The sequence below is a fragment of the Schistocerca piceifrons genome, chromosome X, assembly GCF_021461385.2.
Source record: "Schistocerca piceifrons isolate TAMUIC-IGC-003096 chromosome X, iqSchPice1.1, whole genome shotgun sequence".
In the NCBI taxonomy this organism is placed as follows: domain Eukaryota; kingdom Metazoa; phylum Arthropoda; class Insecta; order Orthoptera; family Acrididae; genus Schistocerca; species Schistocerca piceifrons.
In genome coordinates, this window is record NC_060149.1 from 297,837,452 (window position 1) to 297,858,248 (window position 20,797).

At 41.0% G+C, this 20,797-nt stretch overlaps 1 protein-coding gene across 1 annotated transcript in view; it reads right to left on the bottom strand.

Moving 5' to 3' along the window:
• Positions 1 to 19,420, bottom strand: part of LOC124722322 — a 29,914-nt gene extending 10,494 nt beyond the window's left edge. Inside the window, exon 1 of the mRNA XM_047247500.1 lies at positions 19,237 to 19,420. Within this exon, the coding sequence (XP_047103456.1) occupies positions 19,237 to 19,420 (184 nt within the window). The remainder of the gene's footprint in view (positions 1 to 19,236) is intronic.
• Positions 19,421 to 20,797: the final 1,377 nt, after the last annotated feature.

Consider the following 20,797-nt stretch of genomic DNA (forward strand, 5'->3'; position numbering starts at 1 on the left):
ACCCCTAGTGAGATAAGCCTCTGCATCCTTACACTTGTCCTCTAGCCATTCCTGCTTAGCAGTTTTGCACTTCCTGTCGATCTCATTTTTGAGACGTTTGTATTCCTTTTTGCCTGCTTCATTTACTGCCTTTTTTATATTTTCCCCTTTCATCAATTAAATTCAATATTTCTTCTGTTAGCCAAGGATTTCTACCAGCCCTCGTCTCTTTACCTACTTGATCGTCTGCTGCCTTCACTATTTCATCCCTCAAAGGTACCCATTCTTCTTCTACTGTATTTCTTTCCCCCATTCCTGTCAATTGTTCCCTTATGCTCTCCCTGAAACTCTCTACAACTTCTGGTTTAGTCAGTTTATCCAGGTCCCATCTCCTTAAATTCCAACCTTTTTGCAGTTTCTTCAGTTTTAATCTACAGTTCATAACCAATAGATTGTGGTCAGAGTCCAGATCTGCCCTTGGAAATGTCTTACGATTTAAAACCTGGTTCCTAAATCTCTGTCTTACCATCTGAAGCCTTCTAGTATCTCCAGGGTTCTTCCATGTATACAACCTTTTTCATGATTCTTGAACCAAGTGTTAGCTATGATTAAGTCATGCTCTGCGCAAAATTCTACCAGACGGCTTCCTCTTTCATTTCTTACCCCAAATCCGTATTCACCTACTATGTTTCCTTCTCTCCCTTTTCCTACTCTCGAATTCCAGTCACCCATGACTATTAAATTTTCGTCTCCCTTCACTGCCTGCATAATTTCATTTATCTCATCATACATTTCATCAATTTCTTCATCATATGCAAAGCTAGTTGGCAAATAAACTTGTACTACTTTAGTAGGCGTGGGCTTCGTGTCTATCTTGGCTACAATAATACGTTTACTATGCTGTTTGTAGTAGCTTACTCTCACTCCTATTTTTTATGCATTATTAAACCTACTCCTGCATTGACCCTATTTGATTTTGTATTTATAACCCTGTATTCACCTGACCAAAAGTCTTGTCCCTCCTGCCACCGAACTTCACTAATTCCCACTATATCTAAATTTAACCTATCCGTTTCCATTTTTAAATTTTCTAATCTACCTGCCCGATTAAGGGATCTGACATTCCACGCTCCGATCCGTAGAACGCCAGTTTTCTTTCTCCTGATAAAGACGTCCTCCTGAGTAGTCCCCGCCAGGAGATCCGAATGGGGGACTATTTTACCTCCGGAATATTTTACCCAAGAGGACGCCATCATCATTTAATCATACAGTAAAGTTGCATGCCCTCGGGAAGAATTTTGGCTGTAGTTTCCCCTTGCTTTCAGCCGTTCACAGTGCCAGACAGCAAGGCCGTTTTGGTTAGTGTTACAAGGCCAGATCAGTTAATCATCCAGACTGTTGCCCCTGCAACTACTGAAAAGGCTGCTGCCCCTCTTCAGCAGGAACCACACGTTTGTCTGACCTCTCAACAGATACCCCTCCGTTGTGGTTGCACCTACGGTATGGCCATCTGTATCGTTGAGGCACGCAAGCCTCCCCACCACCCACCAACGGCAAGTTCCATGGTTTATGGGAGGGGGGGGGGGGGGCGGGGGGTGCAAACTATTAGTCTTAAAGAAAAAAACAACATGACTTTTATGTAAAAAATTTCTTTTTGTTAAATTTTGAACTGGGATACGTTTTCGCTAGAGGCCACGATTTTCGATTTATTCAAGGAAAATGTACAAAGTTACCTTCAAACGCATCCCCACTAACACACTCAGCCCACACCGGTTACGATTTCTAGTATGTTGTTCCTGGCACTTCCTTCTACCACTGTACAAAAATTTGCGACTGCACGGATTATTTCCCACTTTCTGCCTTTTTTGGACCTCATCGACTGTCCTTATTACGCCACCGGTTTAGTCGAGCGCTTACAGATTATTTATTTGACGTTTGTGCAAATTTTACGTACCAATTTTGTGAATTTTAACAACATGCAATAAACAATTTCATCGTTGTATTCGTCAGGCTTGCTGACTACGACACCACTGTGCTGTGCTTATGAGGATTATGTTTGTAGCGAATTGTCAACGCAATTAGTTTTATTGTAACGTTTACAAAAGTCGTTTTTCTTTCATTAACTTCATGGCCATGCTTAAACTAGTAATGTTATCAAAATAGCCAACTATGACAGAGGCGTAATAGTCCTATCAATAGAGACCAAAAGTTGCGAATATCGGGAATAGTTTGTGTACTCCGATATATTTGTACAGTGGTAGGAGGGAGTGTCACGAACAACGTACTAGAAATTCTGATTGGTGATGGATGAGTGTTGGAGTGGAGGTGCGTTTGCTGGTCACTTTTGTACGTTTCTCTTGAATAACTCGGAAACCGTGGCCGCAATCGAAAACGTATTCCAGAACAAAATTTAAGTACAATAAATTTCCAACTAAAAGGTCCTGTTCATATTTTCTGTAGGACAAATAGCTTGCGCGTAGCGAGTTAGAGAATATGAGAATCTCGCGCGTGGTTTATGAAGGCCAGATATAACATTGCAGGTTGCATAAAACGACAGCGATAGAGAGAGCTGAATCACAGTGTAAGTCAGCCGTCTGCGACGCATTTTTACGTGCGTGCGTGCGATGCACCAATTGCGACGGATTATACGTTGCTGCTGCAATGCAATTTCTTTTAGAATTTTTTTTTCACCTACCTCTTTACAGCGGTACACCCTCGCACGTAAACTTCCGACTGCAGCTACTTACGACATCACAGAAAAGCAGTGTTGAGGAAACTGTAACCTCATAGCTACACGCCAGAGGCAGCTGTAAGTAAAATTTGCTGAAAATTTTCTATGTACTTTAAAGACATGATTCGAAAAGGGGATGTCACTCGTACTTTAAACATAAAGTTCAAATTTAAACCTTCAATAGATCTTTATTGCCGTTAAGCAAGATCATCAGCCCACATTTACGAAAATTACTAAAGTTTCTGCTCACAGTTATCACCATACCTAAAACAGCCAGAACTTTTACCTTCCCAAATTCCGAAACCAATTACTTGTAACACAGTCAATGATCGGCCAATTACTTCTGCACACGATATTCAGTGGTTGTCTTTAGTAAATGTTTATGCTCGCCATAAAATACTCAGTAAGAATATACTCAGTACCGCCACGCTATATAATTCAAAGTTCACTCGCCATTTTTGTCGGAACAAATTATCACAACACTAAAGTTTTCATAAACAGTTTCTGGTCACTACCAGATACCATTAACTCTGGTTCATAACGCGGAAGTCATTCCAAGACTTCAACTTACACATTATGCGAAAAGTCACATCCAGCATAACCGCCTCCAATCAAAGCTAGCTCGCGACTCCCCCCTCACTCCCCCACACTCCAAATTATATCTCCTCGCTCGGCGGCCAGCCGTCTCGCTTCTCATTGGCTGTCAGCACTTACGACCAATGACAACTCACTTCTAGGGCGCGGCTCGCACCAAAATCTAGCAAGCACCAACCACTTCTCTAGGCTCATTGATGTCATCAAATTAAGTAACACAATACTCTCTAATTAAATAAACAAAACAAAATGAACTATAAGCTTTACTCTACATCTGGAAATTTATTATGTGGTCGCGAATATTCTGGCTGTCTTATACATAAGCATACATACTTGAACATCCGACATTCACTAGTAGGGGAACCACTAGTGGATTCGTTCCCACGTTACATAGTTGGAACACTTGCCAGTTCCTGTAGAGAATTACGTGAATGATTTTTAATAATGCCGAACGTCCCACACACTCTCACGCACGCATTCTCATTCACACGCACCCTAACACACAATACACATATTTACTTAGAATTCTTGAAATTATTATTATAGAAGAGTTACAGAGGTTTTCTGAAACTAAAAACTTTCCAAATTTATATATGAACACTGAAAGTGTTATCAGATCATCGTACATAGTCACTGAACGTGAACTATTACATCACTGTATTTATTTAAATTCTTGACTGTCGGAAAATTACGTTTTTTTTATGGAATTTAACTAACTTCCAAAGTACAACTATTTTTGATCTCAGACTTTGACATATTGTTTGTTTTCACAACAGAAGGTTGTACATAAAATATGACGTTCCTTAGGTTATTCCTTTATTAGTTATTAATATTTTTAGTTTCGTATAATGTAAGTGGCCTGCCAGCGCTACTCCACTGCTTTCACACGCGCAGCTGCAACAGATGGTCGTGGCGTCAGTCTGCAGGACACAACTCGTCCGTTACTGACCGTATAATACTCTACCGGCTTACATTGCAGCCCACATACGTTCTGAAGTAAAGCTTTTAATAGACAAATGGGCGATCGCGCACTGGTTGCGACGTCACACACCTCCTGAGGAACTAAAATTTTTAATTTCTTAACAAATTTTTGTTTCTTAATTTTTTTCTATTAAAGATTTACTTTAACCATTATTATTTGTCATTTCTGGTTCTGTATATATTTCATTCATCAATATCTAGGGCTGATGACCTACAATCAGTTAACTCTAGACTTATATGTTAAATCATCAATACTGAAATATAAAAGTTACAATCTTCATTTTTTTTTAATACAAGTTGCTGAAAAGGAAACAAACCTACAATACACTCTTTTTACATCACACGCACACTAACAACATAATCGATTTGGTGAGTGTCACCTCTGAACAATTACACTTTTCACTTCTGCTAGCACTCGTTGTCCGACTCGATCCTGCTTTGGAGGTCCATATGAGTCTTGTGCTACTGCACCCTTACGCCAGCGCACCTGAAAAATTCAGCTGACCTCAGTTTCCATCCTTAAATGCTACGTCTTAACCCTCTCAAAATTATTTTAATCATAGTTTTCATGACTCTTACTGAATAACTCTACTTTTCCAAGTCATCATGCAAAATTTTCTTTCCAATATTTCCGTTTACAAATACCCCTTTTTTAATTAAAAGTGAACTAACTTTCCTAGAAGCAGTACCAAAGTGGCGCATTTACTATTAATTTTTCTTCATTTTTTTTCGTCACAATGAATCAAACAAGTTACTGTTACATATAAATACACTCCTGGAAATTGAAATAAGAACACCGTGAATTCATTGTCCCAGGAAGGGGAAACTTTATTGACACATTCCTGGGGTCAGATACATCACATGATCACACTGACAGAACCACAGGCACATAGACACAGGCAACAGAGCATGCACAATGTCGGCACTAGTACAGTGTATATCCACCTTTTGCAGCAATGCAGGCTGCTATTCTCCCATGGAGAAGATCGTAGAGATGCTGGATGTAGTCCTGTGGAACGCCTTGCCATGCCATTTCCACCTGGCGCCTCAGTTGGACCAGCGTTCGTGCTGGACGTGCAGACCGCGTGAGACGACGCTTCATCCAGTCCCAAACAAGCTCAATGGGGGACAGATCCGGAGATCTTGCTGGCCAGGGTAGTTGACTTACACCTTCTAGAGCACGTTGGGTGGCACGGGATACATGCGGACGTGCATTGTCCTGTTGGAACAGCAAGTTCCCTTGCCGGTCTAGGAATGGTAGAACGATGGGTTCGATGACGGTTTGGATGTACCGTGCACTATTCAGTGTCCCCTCGACGATCACCAGTGGTGTACGGCCAGTGTAGGAGATCGCTCCCCACACCATGATGCCGGGTGTTGGCCCTGTGTGCCTCGGTCGTATGCAGTCCTGATTGTGGCGCTCACCTGCACGGCGCCAAACACGCATACGACCATCATTGGCACCAAGGCAGAAGCGACTCTCATCGCTGAAGACGACACGTCTCCATTCGTCCCTCCATTCACGCCTGTCGCGACACCACTGGAGGCGGGCTGCACGATGTTGGGGCGTGAGCGGAAGACGGCCTAACGGTGTGCGGGACCGTAGCCCAGCTTCATGGAGACGGTTGCGAATGGTCCTCGCCGATATCCCAGGAGCAAACGTGTCCCTAATTTGCTGGGAAGTGGCGGTGCGGTCCCCTATGACACTGCGTAGGATCCTACGGTCTTGGCGTGCATCCGTGCGTCGCTGCGGTCCGGTCCCACATCGACGGGCACGTGCACCTTCCGCCGACCACTGGCGACAACATCGATGTACTGTGGAGACCTCACGCCCCACGTGTTGAGCAATTCGGCGGTACGTCCACCCGGCCTCCCGCATGCCCACTATACGCCCTCGCTCAAAGTCCGTCAACTGCACATACGGTTCACGTCCACGCTGTCGCGGCATGCTACCAGTGTAAAAGACTGCGATGGAGCTCCGTATGCCTCGGCAAACTGGCTGACACTGACGGTGGCGGTGCACAAATGCTGCGCAGCTAGCGCCATTCGACGGCCAACACCGCGGTTCCTGGTGTGTCCGCTGTGCTGTGCGTGTGATCATTGCTTGTACAGCCCTCTCGCAGTGTCTGGAGCAAGTATGGTGGGTCTGACACACCGGTGTCAATGTGTTCTTTTTTCCATTTCCAGGAGTGTATATACAAATTATTTCTAACAAATAGTACACAAATACACTTCAAATTTCAGCCAGTGCTTATGGCTCTCCAAATCCGGTACACCACGGAACCTTACAAAACACAAAATTATTCATATATATACAATTTTTCTCCAGGCAATTTCCTGCAGCCCTGTACAAGAAAAACAATATCTGAAAACACATATAAGCACTACACATTCCTTAAAACTACTAATCTTTAAATTGTTCTATTGACTTCTGGGGCACTTTGAATTTTTTAGATTTATATACGGGTTCCTCTTGACTAAAGTCAACTTAGGGTTTTTCAAGCCAGCCTTTTACTGCTCAGTTACAATAATCTCCAACTCAGGTTTCACAAAATTCAACATCAGGTTTCTCTAGTCACATTCACTATTTGTTACATAGTCATATCCATACTACACTCTCTCAGGTTAGTAATGGTTAATAACGTCTCAATTTATTCTGGGTGTCATCAGGTTCCCTCTCACTTCTCTCATTTGCACATCCACCTGTTTTTAAGCTTTGATCCCGTTTTTGTTTACTTACATTACCTCACTCCTTTTACAAACATAGCCTCTCCTTCTTTTACCAACATTGAGCAGGCAACACATTGCCTCTCACTCCTTTGTTTATTATTATTTAGCAGTCAACACTTTTACTGCTCTGTTACACCTGACCATCGTTTTACAGCCAGCCTTGCTGCTCTGTATCATACCTTAACCTCCCTTACCAAAACAATCTCCCGTGGTTCTCACGCCATTTATTCACATACTTAATACTACGATTGAGCAGGCAACACCTAGCCTCTCTTCCCGTAACAACCTCCTGGTACTCTCTCTAACGCTAGATAGTGAAGAAAGAAAGAAGATAGTAAAAAGTTCTGGGTGAAATGAAGGGGAAGGTTGACAATACGAAATGAAAGTACGACTCGAGACCTAGTGTTCGTTACGCACTTAGCTCTGCAAAGAGTGCAAAGCCCTCTGAGGTATTTTCGTCTCTGACTCTATCCAACTCAGACAGATCCACTTCTTTACCTCCACCGTACTCATTGTAGCCTTCCATCAGTTCTATGGTCTTGCAAATACGAATTGGAAAGCCATTCAGCTCTGTATGGTCACATGGTCTCTTACCTATAAAGGGTATTGTTATAAGGTTACCATTAATTCTAACCATTACATCATTTGTCCAGAAATTTACCCATCCTTCATGTTTACTAAGAAAATCAGCACCCACCAGCATGTCTACGCTTAGTCCACTTATTACTAAGAAGTTCTGCTTAATTACTACCCCCTTTACAACAATGGGTAGGAATACTTCTTGCTTCACCACCTTCTTGATTTTTCCTGTTGCTACAATCGTATTAAGCCACTTACTGGCATCTTTGCTACTTGTTTATTATCTGGGAGTCCATTTACAAAATTTTGTGACACAGCACACACCTCTGAGCCTGTATCTATTAAACACTTTACTTTTTCATTTAATACACTTAATTCTATAATTGGCTGTCCTAAGTACTCTTTTTTGATTTCAGGTTTTACTTAGTCTAATAAATCTTGCGCCGTTTCCCTTCAGTCTTCTGGGTGGATATCACACTGACGCTTACAGGGTCTCCCTCATGCTTAATATTATCCCTATTATTAGTGGCAGCTCCTACCAATCTGTCCACTAGAGCTAAATCGAAACATCTCTCTAGTGTTTCTCTTCCTTTACTCACCTCTGTTTCTGCGACCCTAACCCAGGTGTCGTCAGCAATATATACATCCTCCACTTCTTCCTTCTTCTCTTCTTCTTTACGACCCTCAACTACTTCAAATAACCTACTGTAACGTCCCCTTAGAAAAATTATACATGACTGTGCTTAAAGTGACACACAATATTATTAGCGCAACGCAATCTGACTTATAATAATCCCTACATAAGAATGGCCCTGACTAACATTAAACTATACCTTTCTCAAATCACTTACCTCACAAAAATCTTCGTTACTCAAGCAACTCCAATACAGCGAGCGCCACTACTGCCAGCTAAATAAAAGATTCAAACTACTGAAGGCACTAACTACTGATAGGCATAGTTAGCAAATGAAAGATTTTGATAGAGAACAAACAATGTATTTACCTTAATAGTCATAATTGACATCCAGTCTTACAAATTTCAAAACTCTGCCATCTCTCTCCCCACATCCACCACTGCTGGCGGCGCACCTCCAACCGCGCAACGCTACGCGCTGTTAACATCCAGCTGCCCAACGCTACAATGGCGAGTATTACAACAATGCAAAGCAGCCACAGACTGCACACAGCACAGCCAGTGATTTTCATACAAAGCGCTACGTGGTGTTACCAATAAGAAAACCTAAACAGCCTACTTACATAGCCCTCATGCTCCCCACAAAAAAATTACAAATTGTTTTGGGCTGTGGCCAATACAAATTTGAAAATTTTTTTCATAATTACAATAACAAAGAAATCAAATGCACACACTTATCGATGCAATGTTGGTCAAAAGCTAAAATTTTCTCACAGTCCATAAAGACAGTCCTGATCATTCATCACAGTAAAATTGCAGTGTTTTTCTCAAAGTTTGAGCAGTAAAAGAAAATGCACACGGAAGTAGTGGAGTTCCATGCTGTCTTGAAGAAGTAGTGTTATCCTTCCAACAGAAAGACAGTGCTGACTCTTGACATGCAGACAGGTAATGGGCCACAACAGAGCAAACCCATAGCAGAGTCAGTCGAAGTTTTTAAGAATATTGGTCGGTAGGTCATCACAGAGCAGACCCACTGTAGTCCTGGTAGAGATTACGGTATTGGTGGGCCACCACAGGTGCAGACCCACTGCAGTCCTTGTAGAAATAATGGTATTGGTGGGTCATCAAAGGTGCAGACCCACTGTAGTCCTTGTAGAGGTGGTCAGCAGCCATCTGTTGCGACTGTGCAGGTGCACAATCACCAACGAAGAGTCTTGCGGAGAATATAGCAAGTCCATAAACTACCATTTGTGCATGCACAAAGTTTTTGGAATTGTCCTTAGAACCAGCAATGCTGTTAATCAGTCCCTTGCTGAATTATTAACACACTTACAAACACTAACAGTCCTCCTTTTTTTCACATATTGTGCATATACTATGACCAACAGAAATATGTGCAGAGAAATGAATGCTTACAAGTTACTTAATTTGATGAACTGGTGTCAATTACAATTTTATAACATGAGAATACAATAACAAAGGTACAAAATACATCATTAAAGAACATAACAATACAGATAACATTTGTAGTAATACAGGCTTTACAAAAGAGTCGAAATAACATATACATCAGTGTTACAGGAATTATGACATAAGTACATACATGAACGATCAGAATAACTTTCGAAACATCAACTTCACACATGAGCATTAAAACAAAACAGAATAAATAATGTCTAAACATCTTTACAAAGTAAATAACATATTATAAATGCAAATTATATTTGGATTACAGTATTCCTCATCATAATGAATGTAGCTGAGTATTAGAAAAATTCTACAACATAAGTCTTATCAGATAATCACATGAAGACAGGAAGAACACATATACACAAGGGTACACAAACACATAGCGGAATAATACAAAAGGAAAGACACGGTTCGTTTTAAGTGTAACATTTGGTTCTGCAGTCCAGCCCAAAACTTCATTCCATAGATCTTTCCTCTTATTTCAACATATGCTCCTGCAAAAGAAAAAAAATCCTATCTAACCCTGTTAAATAAATATTTCTCATTGTACAATACTCATTTTTGCCCAAATCTTTTTCATATAACTTCGCAATGCATTTCTTCCCTATTCTTCATAGTTAGTTTCTTATATAGTGTACCCTCTCTTAAGCTAACTTTAATCTACTGAGCTCAGATGCTAAACTAAGGGACGAGGCAATGCAGCAGCGCAAAACAATTAACACAAACAGCAATGACAAAAAAAGTGCAAATTGGCAAAGCAAGCAGCAGTATATCTAAATTAGCCGAGGAAATGCAACATTATCACTAATACAAGCCAATGTGCAGCAAAAAATAAATAAATAAATAAATCAGTTGTAAAACTGACTTAACAGAGTAATACAAAGTGAAATTTAATAGCACTATGCCTGGCAAGCAGCAGCAGCAAATGCAATAACTTATACCTATGCATGACAAAGCTCAAGCAGAAAATATATTACAGTAAAAATGGCCATGTTTAATACCTATGTCACATCTTAACACTAGAGTGATGCATCACAAGAACTTACTCTAGCAGGCAAGTTACCAACCATAAAAAAATTATTTATGCAATTCCTGTGAAGGGAAATGTCTACTTATGTTCCCTCGTTTTCTTGGAAGTAGATCATAAAATTATTTTTTACTGGATCTGTAGGCATAAAATAACTATATTAGTACAGCTATTAAATTTTATTTTAACCAATGCTGCAGTGCAGCTAGAAACTAGATATTAAACAAAATGAGCAATCTCTCAACTAGAAAGACAACAGATGTAAAATGTTTCTCATCATTTCATTAGGCATTTTAGTAAATATCACAAATTAAGAGCTCCACAGTGTAATCATATGTTTTCAAGTTTGAGCGTTTCATATTTGCGATGCTTTCTACAAAGAAATGTCAATAGCGAGGATAATGGCCTTTTTTTTTAGCTAATGGCTTTTTCTTTTTTCAGACGACTATTGCTCAGCTGTGCGCCCATTACGCATTATGTCAAGGTCACTTACCTTCCTTAACGAAACATTTACGACAGCGGTCTCCGCTACAGCGACAGTTTGATACCAATAAAAATTCACAGGTCGAAAAATTACGGTAGAAATGTGTAGAAACGAAATCTCATGAATAGCAGTGTTGATATACATTCACGCATGTACACACGTTTCATAACTCTTAAAGTACGAATCTTGGTTTCCAACATCCTTTTTCTTAAATCAGAGTCCCTAACCACTACTCATTATTCCTTACCTTATTACCCATATACATATTCGTCGACACTTCTTCGATATTTCATCATAATAAATACGTATCATAATAAACATACCTCAACAGCATCGTAATAGTTGTCGTAATAATAACAGCATAACAGATCAATCACATCTCAAAATCGTCGCAACTTCTTTCAATAATTTCAAAACCTAAAAAAAAATTCTCTGCTCGTTTCAATAGTGTCATCTACCTCAAACGTACTTTAAAAATCATGATCCAATACCCAATACATCATTCAAAGCTCTCGTAGTATCACAATGGTACCGAAAAAATATGAACAGTTCACAAAGTACAGACAAAATACAATTTCATAAGCGTGAAGTTATCCAACTGTGTAATTACGTATACATCTGTCACTGACATAGTAAAAAAAATGTTTCTTTCTCTGTTAAATAATCAGATAGCTGTGTAATTCTGTGTTAGAGAAATATGGTACCAATGTGTAAAGTTGTATAAGCAAATACCATATTAGCTAGGGCTCCTTGTGCTTGCCAAACACATGGAACACAAAGTAAGCATGTACCCCCCTGAGGATTGATGTAGTTATACCATCGTCTTACAAATTACAGCAATGGAATGAAATGTATCACGGAAAACATTTGTATCTTTGTAATTCAAAAATCTTTAAAAATAAATGTTTTGAGTACAAAATTAATCACTCAAATACGTGTACTGTAGCGCTAAACTGTGCGTCTTGTTGTAAGATAATCTCTGTCATTACTTAAGGGTAAAAAATGTGCCAAGTGTCGTAATTATCGTCATCCGTAAGCAAAGTTCTATCGAAGTCAATGTACTTACCTCGTAATAAACAAAAGCGAAATGCTATGCGTATAGATATCGTAGTTATTACGTACAGTAACGTGATCAAGAAAGTACTATACTGTAACGTATTGTTGTGCTACGAAAAAGGCTGTGTCATAGTAGCTATACCACGAAAGTTACTACTAAAACATGTTTTATTTTCCAGAAGAATTCAGAAAAACTGTGCAGATATCAAACAGATACAGTGCAAAAGCAACAATGTAAATTATGTCACACATTAGTAGCGTCATGATATAATCGTGTAGCTGTCAAATAAACTAACCACTGTGTCATCTGGTATCTCTCAGAAAGTACTTTAAATCCAGAATGAATTTTCAAGTAAACCATAATGTTGCATTAAAAACTCATTAGCAGTACCGGTATATGTTCTAATTATGTGAGCCTTATAGTCGTTACGTACTCGTGCAACTAACAAGCAAGAATGTACACACACAATAACACTGTGTCGTCTGTTCACTATAACAATGCATTCGTAAGTACTGTCTAAGTATGTTCCCTAGGTTCTAGACTGGATAGTTAACTTCAAAACATTGTTGCATGTTAACTGTTTCTAAGTGTGACAAAGCATACCAGTAGCGTGAAATGAAAAATTTTATAGCAAAGACCAAGTTAAAAAATAGCTTATCTTTCAATAAACGGTTTTACATGTGAAATATGGTGTAAACCTTTTACCCTTTCTAGTGTGCAGAGTTTCAACTTAAATGCAATTATCATGCAGTATCCATCGGTAAAGAATACTGGAATTTTTCTCAAGGTTAGCGTCAATGTTATTTTTCGCTGAGCCAGACGGCGCACGTGGCTGCCTACGGTGCGAGTCATTGTCTGTCTCTTTGTCGGCGCGCGTCGTTATTGGGATTAGGAGACCTAACTTCTACAAATTCACCTTGTCGAGAGGGCCCTGCCCTTTTTGAATCCCGCCAGTTCTGATGCAATTCAGATCTGTCGGTACGATTATATCGTCTGTCGTCAAGTCGGTAGATTCCATAATTTCTTTCTTGTCGGTCATGTGGTGGAGAATTTCTCCCTGGATCGTAACTGCACGCTGAACTGTTGCGTCTGAAGATATTCTGTCTCCCTTGATAATAATTGTTTTGGTTCACATATTGTCTATTTCTATGGTTATGTCTGTCATATTCATCACTACGGAAATGCGATCTTTCTCTGTAATTCTTACTACTGTGCCAACGGTTGTCTTACGGGTGGTGTCTGTTTTGGTCACGATTTACGTTGTAAGAATAGCCTTGTAGTGTCCAGTTATTATTTCTGTCATTGCGGAATTGTGACGGATGTGACCAGTAATTGTTGTGCTCCTGTTTTCGCGTTCCGCGATTGTCAGTGTCAATTTCCAATTCTTGTAGCAGTCCGTGAAAAGCTTCAATGTCGTCTTTGCAACTTCCTGCCAAAATGATATGTCGTAAATGTTCAGGCAATTTGATTAAGCAAATGCAGATGAGTTCTGAGGGGCTGTATGGGTATGAAAGATATTGATTCTTATGTAACATGTCTTCGAAATATTTGACAAGACTGGAAAATTCAGATTGTTCGAAATGTTTCATCATTATGATGCTATGTTTTACTCGGTCTTGTGTAGCTTGAGACCAATATGCTGAGAGGAAGGCATGATAAAATTCTCCTTCAGTGCAACAATCGTGAATGACACATGGCATTCTTACAGCTGGTTCATTCTCTAACTAGCCACACATAAATTCTAATCTGTGCTCCAATGACCAGCTGGGAGGAAAACAATGAGAGAATTGATGAAGCCATGCTTGTGGATGAATGTCATTACCAGAATTCTTAAATGTTTTGAATTTACGTGTACTAATAAACAGCTTATAGTCAAAATCATCGTGTCGAGATTCGCACATCGGTCATTGTTACTTCTTTTCGGCGGTTCCATCTCAAAATTCTGTGTACCTTGCCAATTTCTTTCATAACTTCCGAAGTGCCCTGTGTTATTATTTTGTGGATGTTCCGTATTTCTATGTCCCTCTTCCCGTATTGGAGCGCGAGTGTCCTCTGATATGTGTGATTCTTGCATTACCTATGTCAACTAATCTTGTACTTCCCGGATTTCTGTTTTGTACTGTGTATTGATTTGATTTTGATTTTGTTTGAATTTTCTAATTTGTTCATACTCTTCTGTGTCATTCATATCATCATCTACCTTTGTGGATAAGTTGGTGAACTGATCCAAAAGTTCGGCTACTTTCTCCGATAGAGAACTTATTTCCTCAGTGTGTTTTTCTGAACCAAGTTTCAGAGTGTCCATTTGTGTTGAAATCGTATCTACTGTGTTCTTTAAGTTTTCTTGAGTTTTTGCAAGTTGCGTAACCGAATCGGTAGATGCAACTGAGTCAATTTTAGCTTGCAAGGTGTCGTGATTTTCATGAACAATAGTTTGCAGTTCCTTTATGGCTGCTTCGTTATTCTGTAATGCATTTTCATGACGCGAAAAAATAGGTTGGAAATGCTCACAAATTTGTGTTTTTACGTCATTACAGACTTTTTGACATTTCGATTCGATTTTAAGTAACTCAGCAGTTAAACCTTCACGCGTTTGTTCAAGTGTGGTGTCTAACTTTTGAAGCTGTTGCTGTGTTTGTCTCTGATTTTGTTTCATTTGTTGCATTAATTGCAATAATAATGTATCAGTGTCTGGAATCTGTTCCTCTATGCTTTTCGGCAGTGCATTTGCACCAGCAACATTCACATTTTGACGAGCAGAAAATGTGTCTTGATTTATTTGAGAAAACGGTGAGGACGTAAAACCTGTATCTACAGTATTAGTGCTCCCTGCCGCCGTTGGATAAGCAGCTGCCAGCAGAAAGTCGTATACTCCTAGCTCACTTATTTGTTACATAGTTTAATTCTTAATTTCTTTGCGTGTTTTTGGTACTTGCATTGTTTAATTCATAAATTTCGGGCGTACTATAGTATTTGAGAGTTGTAGCATCGCGTTTTTGTACCTGAATAGTGTAAAATCACGTAGTCTCCTTCCGCCGCCGATCAGTGTGTCAGCAGTGCGCAAGTAGCAGCATTACTGCATTTACTAGGCAATCTTGTATTTTAATAACCGTTTAAATTTTGTGTCGATTTGTTTGTGCTCTCTGTAGATTAGTTCAGACGTTCTTTGAACAACAGTTTTTAGAAAGGATAGGGACTGCAACTGATGTGTTCGGATGCAGGCTGAGTTGGCATCCCTTTGCTCCCAGCTTCAGGCAGTGTTGGCTTCGGTCACACAGCTTGAGGCTGTTGCCAATGGGCATCGCTGTGGGGGGTCCGGATGGGGGTTTGATGGGGACGGCCAGCTCATCCCACGCATCCCCCGATTGGACTACGACTGTGGCTGCCCAGGATACTGCCCACATTGAAGCTAATCCCTCACCTGTGCTAGAATGGGAGGTTGTCTCGAGGTGTGGCAGGGGGCAAAAGACATTCCGGAGGGCTGGACGGAAGGCCTCTCCAATTTGTCTGACGAACCGGTTTCAGGCTCTGTCTCAGGCTGATACTGATCTTCGGCCGGACATGGCTGCTTGTCCTGTTCCAGAGGTTGCCCCTCAGTCTGTAAGATCCGGTCGGTCGCAGAGGGTGGGCTTACTGATAGTTGGGAGCTCCAACGTCAGGTGCATAATGGGGCCCCTTAGGGATATGGCAGCAAGAGAGGGGAAGAAAACCAATGTGCACTCCGTGTGCATAGCGGGGGGAGTCATTCCAGATGTGGAAAGGGACCTTCCAGATGCCATGAACGGTATAGGGTGCACCCATCTGCAGGTGGTCGCTCATGTCGGCACCAATGATGTGTGTCGCTATGGATCGGAGGAAATCCTCTCTGGCTTCCGGCGGCTATCTGATTTGGTGAAGACTGCCAGTCTCGCTAGCGGGATGAAAGCAGAGCTCACCATCTGCAGCATCGTCGACAGGACTGACTGCGGACCTTTGGTAGAGAGCCGAGTGGAGGGTCTGAATCAGAGGCTGAGTTGGTTCTGTCACCGTGTGGGCTGCAGATTCCTCGACTTGCGCCATAGGGTGGTGGGGTTTCGGGTTCCGCTGGATAGGTGAGGAGTCCACTACACGCAGCAAGCGACTACACGGGTAGCAGGGGTTGTGTGGCGTGGACTGGGCGGTTTTTTACATTAGATGGCCTCAGGCAAGTACAGAAAGGGCAACAGCCTCAAAGGGTGTGGAGCAAAGTCAGGACATGTGGGGACCAAGCAGAAATCGGTATTGGAATTGTAAACTGTCGAAGCTGCATTGGTAAAGTACCGGAACTTCAAGCGCTGATAGAAAGCACCGAAGCTGAAATCGTTATAGGTACAGAAAGCTGGCTGAAGCCAGAGATAAATTCTGCCGAAATGTTTACAAAGGCACAGATTGTGTTTAGAAAAGATAGATTGCATGCAACTGGTGGTGGCGTGTTTGTCGCTGGTAGTAGTAGTTTATCCTGTAGTGAAGTAGAAGTGGATAGTTCCTGTGAATTATTATGGGTGGAGGTTACACTCAACAACCAAGCTAGGTTAATAATTAGCTCCTTTTACCGACCTCCCGACTCAGCAGCATTAGGGGAAGAACACATGAGAGAAAATTTGGAATGCATGGGACCATTGCTTTTCACAATATATACAAATTACCTCGTAGATAGTGTCGTAAGTTCCATGCGGCTTTTCCCAGAGGATGCTGTAGTATACAGAGAAGTTGCAGCATTAGAAAATTGTAGCGAAATGCAGGAAGAGCTGCAGCGGATAGGCACTTGGTGCAGGGAGTGGCAACTGACCCTTAACATAGACAAATGTAATGTATTGCGCATACATAGATAGAAGGATCCTTTATTGTATGATTATACGATAGCGGAACAAACACTGGTAGCAGTTACTTTTGTAAAATAGCCGGCCGCGGTGGTCTAGCGGTTCTAGGCGCGCAGTCCGGATCCGCGCGACTGCTACGGTCGCAGGTACAAATCCTGCCTCAGGCATGGATGCGTGTGATGTCCTTAGGTTAGTTAGGTTTAAGTAGTTCTAAGTTCTAGGGGACTGATGACCACAGATGTTAAGTCCCATAGTGCTCAGAGCCATTTGAACCATTTGTCTGTAAAATATCTGAGAGTATGCGTGCGGAACGATTTGAAGTCGAATGATCATATAAAATTAATTGTTGGTAAGGCGAGTACCAGGTTGAGATTCATTGGGAGAGTCCTTAGAAAATGTAGTCCATCAACAAAGGAGGTGGCTTACAAAACACTCGTTCGACCTATACTTGAGTATTGCTCATCAGTGTGGGATCCGTACCAGATCAGGTTGACAGAGGAGATAGAGAAGATCCAAAGAAGAGCGGCGCGTTTCGTCACAGGGTTATTTGGTAACCGTGATAGCGTTACGGAGATATTTAACAAACACAAGTGACAGACTCTGCAAGAGAGGCGCTCTGCATCGTGGTGTAGCTTGCTCGCCAGGTTTCGAGAGGGTGCGTTTCTGGATGAGGTATCGAATAAATTGCTTCCCCCTACTTATACCTCCCGAGGAGATCACGAATGTAAAGTTAGGGAGATTCGAGCGCGCACGGAGGCTTTCAGACAGTCGTTCTTCCCGCGAACCATACGCGACTGGAACAGAAAAGGGAGGTAATGACAGTGGCACGTAATGTGCCGTCCGCCATACACCGTTGGGTGGCTTGCGGAGTATAAATGTAGATGTAGATGTAGATTGTGTCCTGTCATATAGGATTCCTGAGGCGAACTGTTGCCGACCGATTGATCGATAGTGCTTCCCTGTTCACAAATCGTTTCACTGTCTACACCATTATTTGCCACCCGCTCCGTTTCTCTATGCACAACTACCAAATTACTACTTTGAATGTCTGTTAATTCATTACACAGTAGTGCTGATAAGCTACTCTCGTCGTCACTATTATTTCTCAGTTTACTTTGGAGCCCAGTGTTACGTTTTTCACACGCCATTATTGTCACAATATTTCACACGATAACACAGAAAAGCACAATTTGAAGATCAAAAATAAGAGAACACATTAACATAGCACTGAAAATAATATCTAGTTAACTGCAAGAGCAGCTACGAAATACTTGGTGCAAATCTACATGCATGCCACAACTGTTTTACTGTACAACAATGAAAGACTGCATCTACAAAAGAGATTCTCTGTACAATTACGCGCTAGCACTGAACAAAAGCTATACTAGTTACACAAACTACAAGAAAAAATCAGAAGATTCCAGAAGGTATCCTCGGCTAAGGGTCGACATATGAAAAGTCCCCTTAGAAAAATTAATGAATTACTGTGCTGATAAACCTCTTACATTATTTGATTTTCAAACAGCTGAGCAGAACTGAACGTACTCAGACATTTCGCTCTTTCCCTATTCTGATCAACACTAAACTGACACACAATATTTTTAGCGCAACGCAATCTGACTTATAATAATCCCTACAAAAGAATGGCCCTGACTAACATTAAACTATACCTTTCACAAATCACTTACCTCACAAAAATCTTCGTTATTCAAGCTACTCCAATACAGCGAGCGCCACTACTGCCAGCTAAATAAAAGATTCAAACTACTGAAGGCACTAACTACTGACAGGCATAGTTAGCAAATGAAAGATTTTGATAGAGAACAAACACCTTAATAGTGTTCAAAAGTCATAATATATATATCAGTTCACGACATCCAGTCTTACAAATTTACTGTCTCTGTCCAGATCAACCGCTCTCAAAACTCCGCCATCTCACTCCCCACATCCACCACTGCTGGCGGCTCACCTCCAACTACGCAACGCAATGCGCTGTTAACATCCAGCTGCCCAACACTACAATGGCAGACAACAATGAAAACTAGCCACAGACTGCACATAGTACAGCCAATGATTTTCATACAGAGCGCTACGTGGCGTTACCAATAAGAAAACCTAAACAGCCTACTTACCAAATAACCTATTAAGCACATCTTTGACCTCTGCTTCATTTCTGTTTCCACCACTGTCTGACAGATCCTCATCTGTTTCGCTGTTCAGATTTACCTTCACCTCCTGATTCAAAACCTTATTATCAGTACGTATTTCTTCGACAAGCGTGTTCTTATTCTTATTGTTAATTTTACTGTGCCCCATTAACTCTACTTTAATTAATTCTGCTGTCTCTTTTTGCTCCCCGTTATTCTTCCCTTCTTTCGTACCAACTATATTAATGCTAGGTGGTTTTACAGGTGCCTTTCTTATGAATGGTTTTGCCAGCGGGTTTAACTGGGAATGCCGTTGTCTACGAACGCTAGCCATAATAGTAGACAGCTACAAGTTTTCCGACCGCGGTGCGTCACCGCTGACGCCCTTCGCCAGCTGGTTGCATCACCTCCTGACATCTGTCGGCCGCCTCCGTACTTCCCCTGGTCACTGACCCGATTATTTTATGTCCTGCCTCTCCCTCGTGACCTACCTCGATATCCGCCTCCTCTCTGCACACTCATTCTGCTTATGTTTACATCAGTGCGATTGTCATTCTGCCTAACAGGAGAGCGATACTCTCTTCTCGCACTTTCCTCCTATTTGAGTACTGATTCAACGCGTTCTAGATATTGTACAAATTTATCTACATTGTCTCTAGGTGCAGATGTTATTTTATTCTTCCAGTTCCAAGGTAACTTATTTTCTACCCCCAAAATGATTTGCTCCGTTTCTACTTTATTACTAAGATAGGATAGGGTAGTTACCCACCTTTGTACAATTCTTTTTATTCCTTCTTTCTTGGGGTCGTATTTTTCCCCAGACCAGAAACGGTTAAGTACATCCATTTGCTTTCGTTTACCCCAGTACTCCTCAAAGAAAGCGTGTTTAAATTCCTGTAATTTAGTATATTTTTCTGAGGCCAAGTTCCCCCAGATTCTTGCCTCCCCCATTAAGTTTGAAGTAACAAATCTGATCTTCTGCTTATCACTCCACACTTTAGTCAAGATATCTTCAAAGTCATTCCAAAACTCACGTGGATGTACACTTTTATTGGGATCAAACTTGAGAAACTGTCGATGGGTAACATAAGCAATCTCAGCGGATTCTACTATTCCACTAGACATAACGCTACCACTATTGTTAGTAACACACTGTTCTACTTTTGTTAGCTGACAATCATGCTCACACAATTGCTCATTCCTACTTTCACTGAATTGATTAATATGAGTTTCCAAGCCAGTGACTTTATTTATTACCTGAGCTCCAAGTTTGTCACACTTATCTTTATTTTCCTTCAATTTACATTCTAAGGCAGCGTGATTTATTTCACTATAATTTTCTACCCCTTTGATATATTCACGAGCCTTGACTATTTCTGTATTTACATGCACTTTAAATTGCTGGTGGTCATCAGCGACTTGTTCGATTTGTGTAGTTAATTCACTTTTTACTTGAACAATAGTTTGCGTACATTCCTGTTTAACCTGATTTATTTCAATTTTTACATTATTACTAAGCACTGCTGTGGGGCGGCGGATGAGTTTG